At 38.7% G+C, this 14,277-nt stretch overlaps 2 protein-coding genes across 3 annotated transcripts in view; both read right to left on the minus strand.

Annotated features, from left to right (window-relative positions):
- The window catches only part of LOC309479449 (putative inhibitor of apoptosis), a 135,569-nt gene that overhangs the window by 43,571 nt on the left and 77,721 nt on the right, over positions 1-14,277 (minus strand). The gene's annotated exons all lie outside the window — the stretch shown is intronic.
- Positions 1,571-7,545, minus strand: LOC309479417 (nuclear factor 7, brain-like). The gene is made up of 6 exons (XM_082143545.1): positions 6,773-7,545; positions 5,439-5,534; positions 5,006-5,236; positions 4,906-4,928; positions 4,706-4,824; positions 1,571-2,736 (listed from the first exon to the last, which is right to left on the minus strand). Exons 1-6 carry the CDS (start codon positions 7,172-7,174, stop codon positions 2,240-2,242), a joined length of 1,368 nt encoding a protein of 455 aa, XP_081999671.1. The 5' UTR covers positions 7,175-7,545; the 3' UTR covers positions 1,571-2,239.

The raw sequence follows: 14,277 nt of genomic DNA on the forward strand, positions 1-14,277 counted from the left end.
GCCATTTTTGTTTTAAGTGTTTGTTTTTCCTGCAGGTGAAAACAAGATGCATCCGTTTAAGCCTTTTACTTTATTTATCAGGGCTGTCAATTGTTTTGCCTGAGTTGGGTGATATATGTGTATGCTCTTAACATAGTAGCAAAAAAATGTGCAGTATGACTAGGCTAGATTTAATAGAGTGCTAGGCTTTATAAAAACTGTAGTGTAGCTCTATTAAATAGTATATTTATGTTAAACGATTTTAATTTGAATGATTAATGACCTGTTCAGAATAAGTATAGCAGTAACCGACAATCATAAGTATGATAATACATTTTAGTTTAAAATCCAATAAGTTTTAAAGTTGTTTCTGAATGGTTAATTAATACTAAATGCAGCATCTATGAATGAACTTGAGGCATGCAGACCGGCTGCTGCAGGGCTTTAACAAATCTTAAACAAACAAATAATTATATGACCCATTTGCGTGTACGTCTCCATATAAAACAAATGGAGACGTACATGCACGTATACACGAGTGTTATCTGTCGTGCTTGTCAGTCTCGTCGCCGAATGATACATTCCGAGCGCCATAGTACGCATCTGTCTGTGTGTATACGTATGCGTGTGTGTACGTACGTGTGTGTGTGTGTGTATGTACGCGTGTGTGTGTGCGGTTGATGTACGTGATTATCTGTATGTGTGCATATCTCTTTTACACAATTATTTTTGTTTTGAAATAAAAGTTATCACTGGTATGAGTTTGGTTTTTTGAGTTGGCATGCATAATATGGGATACAGACAGAGATTGACAATGTACTGTATGTAGTTAGTTTAACTTAAAACTACTTTATTGGCATAAATGTTTTATAATAACCTAATGCACAAAAATAAACAAGAACTATTACAGAGGAATGATTAAAATAAGAAATATATAAGGTGCCATTAATGTTTACAGTAATTTTGTAATTTACACAGTGAACTGCAACAGAATGTAAAAAACTTTTAAAATACTACAGAGATATTGCACAATATAGCCTATACTCTGTAATTCCTTATGTTTACCTTAGATCAGACATAGTTAAAACTATGGATATATGCTCAACTACTTTTTGCTGCTTTCATTATTACTTTAGAGTTGTTTTAATACTTTATCATTTTATTAAAGTATTATTTCAAATTTGCGCAAGCGTCAGCGCGATATGGCGCATGAGTTTTCAACCGCATTTCCTGTTTACCGTGGCGTCGACGTCATCACTGTGCCACTAACCAACGAGAAGCCCCAGGTGCAGCCCCGCCTCGATCGACGTCATCACTTTGCCCCTAACCAATGAGAAGCGTTATGGGCGGGGCTGCACGTGCAGCCCCGCCCCAGGTGCAGCCCCGCCCCGATCTGCAGGCTGCAGCCAGGTGTACTTGGTTTATTTGGTGTTACCTGCATCGAGTGTTATAGTGATATAGTGTCATGCTGCATAGCCACTTAAAGGTGCAGAAGTATCAAAGGGCATATAGTGACATATATTTTGTTGCACTGTATTAACGTTAATTATTATTTTCTGTACTGTACTGTTGTGAATGATGACAATGAGCATAGTATAGTATTCCTTTATTTGTTTATTAATCAGTTATTATTACCATTGCATTATTTATTTTAGTATCGTAAGAAGAAAAAAGAAGATGTCCTATGATGACATTATTGACACTTCTGCAGCTATTAAGTCTAGACGTGTCCACTTTTAAAGCGATGTTAAGTAAACATGCTCAAATATGCCATGGTCAATTTGTTTTAAGTCCTTGGTTACCAGTTACTTCCTTTGAACATGGATGTGCATGGTTGTTTTATTGGAAAGTGGTAACTGTGTATTATTGTATAGCAAATGTAGCTGATTATAGTCATTTAGGTTTTTTTTGCATTTTATTTGCCTGTTTTTCTGGTGAAGTTTAATATTAATAATATTTAATTCTGATGAATTTTACATACTTGTACTACGGGGTTGGTAGATATCTCGCCTAGGGTGCCAAAAAGGCTAGAAACGGCCCTGGTTACACCCCTACTCACTACATAAAGTATACTTGAACGTTACTGAAGTTTACGTCATAAAATGAACAATCCGTAAGGGATATCAGTCATGTGATCATCACGGCCCAATCACAGCCACCGCACTGATACTCAGATCAACAGCACTCTTACTCATGAGATATGGATTAAATATTGGAAACATGATGAAAGCAGGAAGATCCAGATCTACAGGAGTGACGTTTACTGAATATTGACCGGTAAGATCCTCAGAGAGGAAGAACAACACCAGAAGAATGGAAAGAGTGTGTGAGTGAAGGTGGTTGTGAATGTGTGTAGATGTGTGTTAGTTACAGGATCAGAGAACGACACCGTTCCTCCGTCATAGTCCAGATTCACTCTCACACGATCAAGCTTCTGTTTAACAAGAAAACCTGAACCTGGAGTCCATCCAGTCCTTCTGTACGTCACACTCCAGACATCAGTGTTGAAGAAAACACTTCCCTTCCTCTGGTTTGATGCTGTAGTTACTCCAAGAGTCCAGCGTTTACTCTCCATAACCTCCACATCCCAGCAGTGTGTTCCTGAGTTAAAACCCTCTGAACCCAGAACACAGAGACAGTTAAATCTCTCTGGATTATCAGGAAGAAGTGGATTGTTCCCGCTGAGTCTCACACTGGTCAGATCATCAGACAGGACGAGACGTGGATCTGCAGTGTTTGGATCCAGAATCACAGGAGCTGATGAGACACAATCAACAGATGCTTTTATTCTGATCTTCATATAATGATCAACAGTGAACCCAACACAGATTATTATGAATTATGACTCTCGTCCTGTTGATCAAACACATTTTCCTCTGATCACTGTCAGCGCTGTTATTAGTTTCACACTCGTTTTATCATCAGTGTTTAACGGCATCAACTACAAACATTAAATGTGTGATTCAGACATTTGTGTCCATCAAGAGAAACTGATACTTTGGGAAAGTTAAAATAATAAATCAATGAGATGTGTTGAGATTTCTGCTGTAGATGAAGAACTGTAAGTGTGTGTGTGATCTTCATCAGCATCTGATCATCTTCATTATATTGCCTCTTATAGTCTGTGTATCAGTTTAAAACAGTTTATTCTGACAGTCTGTTGTGTTTGATTGACTAATTATGTTGGATTGAGAAATTATTATTAGTGGCAAAGCATCACTATTGTTCTCTTGCAGATTATTGAGGAATGGTGAGCTTTATCTTTTATTAGCAAAATAAATTTATTATGTAAAATTGGGCGAAAAATCCCTTAGATTTAACATTGAGAAAACTTTGTAGAAACGTGTAATTTACCACATTTGAAGAGGCTGGCAGGCTCTGTAAGAACACACCTCACAATGGGGTAATAGTGTCGCCCCTGGGGGGCAGGAGCTGCTCAAAGTTGCCCCATAGACACACTATGGCGAAGGACGGCCCATGAAACGCATGTGTTTCTCCTACTATGGTAAATTGCAGAGGGATTTTGTATTGAACTCTGGATCACAGTGTCATAGAGACAAGGGGGCGGGCTCATATTACTCAGACGACCAATCAGTCTCTCAGGATCATTGTGAAGCTATAAAACACGCCCTGGCAACCATTTAGAGCACCATAGCAACAAGTTCCATAGACTTCCATTGAAAGAGATCAAAGGGATATATTTGAGTAGAAGTGTCATAGAAACATGAGGATGGGTGCGTTTGACTCGGGGCAGCAAACAGCCAATCATAAATCACCTTCAACACTTCCTAGCCACGCCCTAGCAACCACTGTCGAGCACCCTGGCAACCCAAATTCAAAGAGGGATATCTTTACATCTGAATGTCAGGAGTTGCGGTTGGTTTACATTTATACTGCCAAGCAACCTTTGCTGTATCATCATTGGCAGCTACCAAGCCACTCCCTAGCAACCAAACAGAGTAGCCTAGCAACTGTTAAGCAAGATGATTGGTGATTGGCTCTTTTGACTAATGATAGAAAACAGGACTTCCATCATGCTACACATGCTAGCAGTGAATAGCTACATGCTAATAGCGATTATCTAAGTGTTAAAACGTCAATAATGCTAACTAAAATGCAGTAGCAGCATGTTTATCAAGTTAGCACAATGCTAACAACATGTTAATCATGCTAGCATCATGGTAATCATGTTAGCATCTTGTTAAACATGCAAGGAACATGGTGATTGTGTTAGGATCATGCTAGCTACATGCCTATAATGTTAGCATCTTGTTTAGCAACATGCTAATCATGTTGGCATAATGCTAACAACATATTCATCATGTTAGCATCATGGTAATTATGTTAGAATCTTGTTAAAACATGCAGACAACATGGTGATTGTGTTAGCATCATGCTAGCAACATGATTATCATGTTAGCATCTTGTTTAACAACATGCTAATTGTGTTAGCATCATGCTTGCAACATGTTAATCATGCTAGCATCATGGCAATCATGTTAGAATCTTGTTAAAACATGCAAGCAACATGGTGATTATGTTAGCATAATGCTAGCAACATGTTTATCATGCTAACACCATGTTAATCATGTTAACATCTTGTTAAAACATGCAAGCAATAGCCTATGTTAACCATGTTAGCATCATGCTAGCAACATGCATCTATCAGTGTGTGTCATGAAGAACCTGTAACTCTCCAGCTCAGATCTCCTGCAGTCAGACTCACTGTTTTGGACGATGTCCTGCATCTTCTTCCAGACTCTGAACGGCAGGTTGCCCAAGTATCGTGGCACATGAATCAAAGCTCCAGAAGCCTTCTGTGGATCCGGCTGTGAGCTCTGGACTCTGGAAGAACATTCAGGAGTCAGAACTGCAGTGGCTTTGGATCAGAACCAGAGAGACCAGAGACAGGAGCAGATCACTCACCTTTCCATTGAGACTGGAAACTCCTGCAGAACAAACACACCATTTATCATCAACAACTCAATCAATCAACCAATGATCAACCAATGATCTGGAATCAGACCTTCAGAAAGCAGACGTCATTGGCTTTCATCATCTCCTCCATGTCTTTGATTGTGTGTGAAAGAGCAGAGATGTGTGTGTTCATCTCCTCCAGCTTCTCCTTCATCATCTGCTTCTTCTGCTCCTCTTCCTCCCTCAGTGCAGTGACTGTAGCTTCTTCTTCATCTCTGAGAAACTGATGAAGCTTCTCAAACTGCTGTTTAATCTGACGCTCTGTGTGCTCAGCTTGAGACTGAAATCACATCACATTCACTTCAATCATCTCAATCGACACACATCAACACTTCACATCATTCATATCAGAGATAAACTCAGATACCCGACATAGAACAGATCCAGAAGCAGATTGATCTCGTCATTTACAGAAATAATCAACTATAATCCATTATATTAAATCATAACTGTATACATGACTCCTGATTCTGTTTCCTCACCTTGATGTGTTGAACTGTTTTCTCAAACTCTGCTTTAATGTTTTCTCTGTGTTTAAGTTTCTCTTGTAAGGTCTTCAGTGCTGTATTGAGCTCCTCCTAGCATTGAACAAAAAACACCAGATTACAGTGAAGAGAAGAAGAGAACACAATACAGTGATATGATCATATAATGCAGTGAAAAAGTATTTGCCCCCGTCCTGATTTCTTCTATTTTTGTGCACATCTCATACTAAATTCAGAATACTAGATACAGAAATTAAAACCTACTATAAAACAAAGGCAACTTGAGTAAACACAAAGTACAGTTTGTAAAAGACAATGTTATTTATTGAAGTAAAAAGTTATCCAATAGCAACAAGGCCTGCGTGAAAATGTATTTGCCCCCGTAGTGACTAATCCCTCAAATCTATGAAATGTATTTATAATGTGGTTCAGCTGGACTAAACACAACCAGTCCTGATTACTGCAGTCATGTTCAATCAAATCAACACTTAAATAGGACTTTTCCAACAGCATCAAGCTGGTTAAATGTCTTAAAGTGCCTCTATTATGTTTTTTCCCTGAACATTCCCTTTCAGAATCTCAGATCTTCAGTCTGTAAGTTGAAGCTCAAGCAGCAAGAAAGTGATTCAAAGCACAGGAGTAAATCCACCTCTGAACGGCTCAAGAAAGCAGATCAAGTTTTAGTTTGTCCTGGTCAAAGTCCTGACTTGAACCCAATTGAGATGATGTGGCAGAACCTTAAACAGGCAGTTCATGCTTGAAAACCCTCCAATATGGCTGAACTAAAGCAGTTCTGCAAAGAAAAGACAGTTATATCAAGCGTCCGGCTTGAGTGATAGGTGGGTGATAGGTGTTGAAAACTGTATTCTTTGTTTACTCAGTTTGCCTGTGTTTTATCTTGTATTTTGTTTTAAGTTTTAAATTAAAAATTATTTAAATTAGTATGAGACACAAAAACAGAAGAAATCAGGATACGGGTGAATACTTTTTCACAGCACAGTAAATGTTATATGAAGTTGAGTAAAATGGCAGAGAGAAATATTGAGTGCATGAATGTAATATTTGTGTTTATGATTAAGTATTGTTCTTTACAAGTTAAAGTAAAGGGAAGTCGTGAAGGAAAGTGTGTGTGTGTGTGTGTGTGTGTGTGTGTGTGTGTGTGTGTGTGTGTGTGTGTGTGTGTGTGTGTGTGTGTGTGTGTGTGTGTGTGTGTGTGTGTGTGTGTGTGTGTGACTCACTGAATGTGTGTTTACTAATTCTCAGTATGGGTTCCCATATTTGGCCTTCAAATGTCATTTTCACTGACATGTAAATCGAGACATTTGTCTTACCTTATATGATGAAACCACTTCACTGATGGGTCTGACTGTGTGATTGACGTGTTGTTGTGAAGTAAAGCACACTATACACACAGGCTGTTTGTCCTGCAGACAGAAGAGTTTGAGTTTCTCACTGTGTAAACTGCAGATCTCCTCAGATCCTGATGAACGAGTCTCATTTCTCTCCTTCAGGATCGACTCACACAAGTTTTTTAACGCCAGATTATATGGAGGAGTTTCTTTTGAGGATCTTCTCCTGCAGACAGGACACTCCTGAGTTTTCTTGGTTCTCCAGAACTGTTGAAGACACTCTTTACAGAAACTGTGACTACATGATAAAACAACAGGAGCCTTGAAGATTTCACAGCACACGGGACAAGAAAGCTCTTCAACAGAGACATTTAGTGAAGCCATTTTCACCGTTTGAGCTCCAGCAACACAAACTTTACTTTCACTTTCTGAACGACGGGTTTAAAAGTGAATAACCTTGAGAATCACAGCGATCTGCTGTCTGTTCAGAAACAAATGTCTCACAAATCCTTCTTGAAAGTGTTTGTCTTCATTCTCCACTGATCGCTGCTTCTTTATTGCGTTTGTCGAGAGAGAGGAGAGTCAGCATGACAGAAAAGAGAAATAAGTCAGTCTCTTCCTGGTAAGTGTTGAAAGAGGGTGGAGTTTATGAGGGTTAAAGAAAACTGCAAAAACAAGTGTGTGTGTGTGTGTGTGTGTGTGTGTGTGTGTGTGTGTGTGTGTGTGTGTGTGTGTGTGTGTGTGTGTGTGTGTGTGTGTGTGTGTGTTCACTACTCACTGCTCCTAAATGTGTGTGCACTAACTCTGAGTATGGGTTCAGGATTTCTTCAGGTTAAATTCAAAGACACTTTATTTGTGTGTTTTATTTATTGCTCTTTATTTGTACATAGTTTATTTAAGGTTAGAGGTTGCGAAGAGGCGTGGAAATCATGAATATTTAATTTCTTTCACACCTGAGAAAGACAAAGACCCTCCCATAATGGCCCTATCAGGAGCGATCAGGCCCTGTCATTCTGAGCAACCTTGCACAAAGAATGAGGAGATTTAAGAAAGAATGGCTTTTTGATTTATTTACAACACAACATAATCCAAATATACACAACAAATGACAAAAAAGCACATTATTTAACACACTGAACTAAAGACAGAGACTTAACCAGTCACACACCTTTGTGCCATTCCTGAAACATAGTACATACCTTTCATTTCCATGGTGTTTGATTTTTCACTTTACCATGTTCATGTACTCGTTTTAACCTTAAACTCATGTGAATGTTGAAGTCAGCAGGACTCAGTTGAGCATCTGGTCCCTGAAAAAAACACAAAAAAACAAACACTGTGAACATACAGATATCAAGAGAAACTATAGGGCTGCACGATTTGGGGAATACATTTTAGATTTTTCAGGTTAAAATTGCTTTTTAAAATGTACAGAATACAAACACACACACACATATACATATATATATAAAATGAACACCAGGTTTGTTGTGCCTTGTAGGCATAAGCTATGTGCTGTGCTACATAAAATAATAATAACAATAGCCTATAAATCGTTAAAAAGGAACACTTCAGTAACACTGCACTAGAGAAAAATATATTGATTATCATATGTTACTTCAATCTCATTTCATAATGTCATAACGAAAATAAACATTTGGAGTAAAAAAAAAAAAAAATGAAGCCTATTGTTTGGCGCATTTTGTGTTAGCATGTTTTCACAAGTAATACAAGTTATTTAATTTTATATTTGACACATATACAGGCATACATTTCTGTGAGGCACTAGTAATATTCTAACAAACATTGTAAACTGGAAGATGTGGTTTTGCGATTATCGCAACATAAATGCAGCCAATTTCTTCATTAAGGATGTAAATAGTTTTTGACAAGAGAACATCAATGTTTATATTCATATCCTAAAGAGAAGTCCTCCTCAGGCGGCTACTGTAACATAAAGGTAGGTCTTTGGAGTCTGAGACACTGAACTGACACTCAATATGAGCTCATAATAGTGAACTAATCCAATCATGAGTGTCAGCATCACTTCCTAATTATTTAAAATTTTAAACAAATGATCATTATTAGTATTATTCTATGTTTAAGTTTGAAATAAACATACGTCCATCCTTTGGCAAGAGTAGTAGTCACAATCTCAACATGTAGCTAATGTATTTGGGGGAATATAATATTCATAAACTGGTTTCCACAAAGAACCCATTTGAGGCACAAGCTTCTGAAATGTTATGATCATGTTAAGAGTAAAAAAAAAAAACCCACAATTGTTCACTTTTTTAGACATGTTACTTTTGTGATTAGTAATTAACTGGTTTTTCTTTCTTAGTTCACAAGTAGTTCTCAATGAGGATATATTTCTTTAGTAATAATCAAATACCTACCAAGGAACTACCTTTGTACTAAATTAGATATTACTTACTGCTTAGTTAATATTGCTTCCATATTAGTTAATAGTATTAAGTTCGGTGTTAATGCAGTACTACCTATTACTTACTGCATAGCTACTTGTTAACTACGGACCATTATTCTAAAGTGTTACCCTTATATACTTAGTGAATCACTCCACACGACTGTTAACATAACGCTTAGATTAAACTGTTATGATTGCTCATTTAGGAATTAATAAGCAAACCATGCCTAAAAATGCCATGTCTAAAGCGCACAGCGCATGGTCTAAAAGGGTTGTCTCTATTCTCTTAATGAGTAATGGGTGTGTTTTGTGCGTAATGTGCAATAAACCAATCAGAGTCTCATCTCCTATTCCCTTTAAATGCCAGTTGTGCTCACGCCACGGCGGATTCGCTATTTACATGACGGAATCTGATAGTGGAAAGACCGAACGCGTCTCCAGAGCGCTAACGGATCTGCTCGTGCGCGAGGTAAAAGTGCGCAAGCAGAACATCTACGAGACAAGCCGGAATCCACCATATCTTTATGTACACAATAATAATCTTTTATCTTTTTTATTTTAATATATGGCATGTGTGTGTGGTGCTGTGTGTCCTTGTGTGTTTAATAAGCAGAGTGTGTGTGTTGTGGACCCGCCTATAGGCGCACATTACTAATGCGCTTTTTAAATAACAAAAATAATATTGTGCCATTGACTTTAGAGCAGGTTTCAGTTGGTCAATGGCTCAGTTTATTATTAATTATTATGTAAGGTATAATGTAGAGTTGTTATAGCGAATACACCCCGACAGGCTGACCAGGACCTCGACGCGAAGCGGAGCTTGAATCCTGAAGGGGTTGTTATTCACTATAACAACCGCCTCGCTCTACATTATCCCGCTTATTACATGGCTACCCATCAAATAAATCAATAATTTGACACAAAATATTGATTTAAAAACAATTGTATTGCTTCCGCTAAAGAAAATAGTCTGTTCCGTCTCTACGGTTCGTCCATAGCAACGCTCTGTTTTTCATGGCAACGGTGTGTTATACTTCGCAGCGTCTGTTATCAAGAAATAACACCGCATTCTACATTGGAATTCAGCCAAGCCATGTAATAATATTATTTTAACAACTTGGCGCAGGATGAGAAAATGAAAACTGCGTCGGGCTGAAACTAGTTAAAAACACTCGCGTCTCGCCTGGCGCTGCATTGCACCGGGTGTGTGAGATAGGGCCCATAGAGTTCCATGCCAGAACTTGGTATTTAAACAACAAGACAGAAGTCATCTTGTCTGGGCCCACTTGCTTTTTAGACGGTTTTAACGGTTTTAACGTTGCAAGCAAATATCTACACTCATGGAAAGAACTTGGGAGTCACTTTCAATCCGGAGTTAAAAAATGTATGTGACTACCGAATATTAAATCTTTTCTATCTTTTAGGCCTGGTTAGACAGGGTTTAGATTAAGCTAGGATTAGGCTTGGTTCAATTAGGACATTTAAATAGCTTTTGTAACAATGCCTTAGAAAAAAAGCATTACTGGAGTTCATCTTGAGACAAAACAATGGCACTGATATATTCTAAGATTAGCCTTGTCTGTGAACCCAGGGGTGAATGATTTAGAAATGGTAATTTCTGCTTTCATTTCAACATGGCTTGAATATACTAGTCATATATGCTGGTTTCAACCAGTTTTCTCTTTCACACTTGCAACTGGCTCAAAACGCTGCAGCTTATTTCTTGACGGGGATAAAAAAGTGGAAGCACATCACTCCTATCTTAGCAAACTTACCCTGGCTACCGAGAAAATTTAGAATTGATTATAAGGTTTTAACTTTTGTATTTAAAGCTTGCACAGCCTGGCTTCAACAAATCTCATTTGTCTCTTCTTCCCCCAGAGATCACTTAGATCTTCCTCTGATCAAATATTAACCGTCCTGTTGTCTCTCTTGAAATCTAAACAGTGCCTGTTCAGTATTAGCTCCAAAGCTGTGGAACTCGCTACCTCAGTCTGGGCTGTGTTTCCTGTACAGTGACGCAACTCGCTGATTAACTACCATAGTGTGATGCATCGTTGGAGAAACTAACCAGCTAGTCACAATTCCTGAAACCAACACTTAAAGGTGCATTGCGCAACTTTTCATGTTAAAAATACCCGTTTTCTAACCCATACATGCTTAAACAATTGCCTGATGGGCTGAATGAGCCCTTCTCTGATCACTGCGATTGTCTCTATAATCCTGTACAGTAAAATAAATAAGAGGGATTCGGGTCGGAATTTTAGACTGGGCGTGACGTCATGCGTGTTCACGGCACGCTCACCTGGCTATGTCTGGCAGGTTTGTGTATTCGCCACCATTCTCCGTAGAAGATGGATTCTAAGAGACCGGCTTGTAGTTCATTTCAAACACCAACGCAAACTCCACATAAGATAAAAAAAAAGAAAACTTTTGTTGTTGCAGTTTCGCTTGCCGCCAGAGGGGGCATAGTTCTGCAAAAACTCAGAGACTTGCGCAATGCACCTTTAAGGAACAAAAATATATGGGAATATACTGCAAAATATATTGCTATATATTACATAACAGATTTCCATATATGGGAAACTAGAGCTTGTATTTTTCAAAATACTGCTATATATGCTTTGACCATGTATCACTATATATTAATACATATAAAATATTTATAAATGACAAATATAGCATTACATGTAATATTCACAGTTTTATCCTTTATTGTGTACATATTTTGCACCTGTTATATGGCACTTATGGTTGACACACTAAAATGTATATGTACAGTATTTAACTTGGATGAAAGTTATATAATGTAATGAATGTTGGCTTGCTTATTGCGTGATCTATTTAAGTTCACATCATTTAACAATAAACTCTGCTTCTAACCTCAGCTCGAGAGTTTATGATTAAGTTTATGATGCTGAATGTGAATGTCCGCTGGATCTAAAGTTTCGGGAAACACCAATCGTTTAACTATGTTGGAAACTTGTAACCATATGGCGCTTTTCCACTACACAGAACCAGCTCGCCTCGACTCGACTCGACTCGGCTTTGTTTGGTTTTCCACTGTGTAAAAGTTGTACCTGCTTCCAGGTACTTTTTTTCGTACCACCTCCGGCGAGGTTCTGAGCGAGCTGAGGCGATGTGATAATAGACGAAATGTGACGTGAAAACACGGCAGACTGCTGATTGGTCAGAGAGAATCGTCACTATTCACTGCGTCATCATTCACCAAAAACAGCATACACTCGATTTCCTCCATTGTCCTGTGTGTGTGGGTAGCGGGTGCCTCGTGTAGAAGATTAAGTCACGGCAGTTTCCTGCAGCGTCGCTATGACGACCAGGTACTATTGTGGAGGTACTATCTGCAATGGAAAACGGAGCGAAAAGCGAGCCGAGCCGAGCCGGGTGGGTGACTTGCATGCGCTCTCTGTGAGCGCCACGTGCCTTGAGTTTGGGCCTAATGACTCCAAAGTCATTCCCAAACCGAGACATGGCTATGTCCCCAAGGTGCTTTCCACCCCTTTCAGGGCGCTGAGAATTTACGTTGAACGTTCTGCGGTCTCGGTTACTAACGTAACCTCGGTTCTTACGTCACGAGCAGCCTCTCGATAGGTTGCAGCAGTTGCCGCAGAGCGACCAATAGGCGCGCAAGCTGCCTCGCCTAGGTCTGCTCTCTGCAGCAAATGCGTTTTAAATTAATACAAAATTAAGGATAATTTTTGGCTTCAGAGAAAAGGGATTTTCCCGTAGCGTAAGCTAGCTCACGCAACACTCGTTCCGTCATCTAGAGAGAACCGCGGTTACGTTAGTAACCGAGACGTTTAGAGAGACAAGCTGATCAAAGTCTTCAGGATTGCTAGAAAGCAGCAGTCCCAGTGTGTGTGTGTGTGTGTGTGTGTGTGTGTGTGTGTGTGTGTGTGTGTGTGTGTGTGTGTGTGTGTTGTTGTTATTTTTTTTCTTGTTTTTTTTAGGGTTGGAGCTAAACTCTCCAGGACCGGAGTTGCCATCCCTGATTGTAAGATAAATGTGTAGGAGACCTCCAAATAAAATGTAAGAATCTTTAAAATAACACTTTTTAAAAATGTAAATGCTTGAAACCAGTTCTCTCAATCAAAGTGTAAAAATGACATGTAATAGTGGTGTAAGACATGTAAAAATGTCTTGTTTCCTAACACAACACTCTAAGTTCCTATATCTGATTATCTGATTGCATTTCTCAATGTTGAAGATACATGTTTAATAGATGAATGTGTTCCAAACTTTGCAGATACGCAGTCGACGGATTGGGCCACTTGTCAAACTCCCAGTAGATGAAAAATGGGAACATCTTACATCAGGTTAAACAACATGATCACATTTTGTTCATACTTTCAAATGAATATATGGGCTTTCTTCACCTCCATGAGTGATGTCCCCCACTGAGGCTCCTGCATGTATTACACTGAAGCCCTGTATCTGCGCTTCGACTCTTCTCAGAGAATCACGTGAACAATAACAAATAAAGCCTCACTTTCTGTTCAGTCTCTCACACCTTTAACTTTGTGTATCAGAGGAACTCTGGTAGAATGGTGCAGTGTAGTTATACTTCTAGGCTGTAGTGAACTCTGTGAGCCAGCAGAGGGCACTGTTGTCTATACTTGGTACAGTCGAGGAGAAGTCAAACACAAGGGACTGCTGTGAAGAAAATGCGTAGTGTTGATGATTGGCTCTGTTTCCCTGAAAGATGAATATTACGTCTCTGTGTAAAATCATCTCTGTGACTTTCTAGACATTTTTAAACATTACTTGTTTGATAATTAAAGCGAATTGAAGAGATCATGAAGTCACAGACACATGAAACAAAGAAACAAACAATGAAGGAATGCAAGGTGTGTAAAATATACAGGCAAGCAGGAATAATACACAGACTTCAACATGTTTTGCAAACATTCCCATTAAGTTATGAAGACATTATTTCTGAATGTTTTTAAATGTTCAAAATGTCCAGTTATTTTTATGTTTTTTCTTGGTTTATGTGAACGCTGGAGGAAACATTACATTCGATCATTTTGAGAATGTT

This window comes from Leuciscus leuciscus (assembly GCF_965113295.1).
Source record: "Leuciscus leuciscus genome assembly, chromosome: 17".
Lineage (NCBI taxonomy): Eukaryota > Metazoa > Chordata > Actinopteri > Cypriniformes > Leuciscidae > Leuciscus > Leuciscus leuciscus.

What these genes read in the sequence shown, in the direction of transcription:
- LOC309479417 (XM_082143545.1), bottom strand. Translation starts at nt 7,174, where the DNA reads ATGGCTTCACTAAATGTCTCTGTTGAAGAGCTTTCTTGTCCCGTGTGC. An exon ending in ATGACGTCTGCTTTCTGAAG is followed by an intron (nt 4,929 to 5,005) that starts GTCTGATTCCAG and finishes TTTGTTCTGCAG; the next exon opens with GAGTTTCCAGTCTCAATGGA. An exon ending in GCAGGACATCGTCCAAAACA is followed by an intron (nt 2,737 to 4,705) that starts GTGAGTCTGACT and finishes GTGTCTCATCAG; the next exon opens with CTCCTGTGATTCTGGATCCA.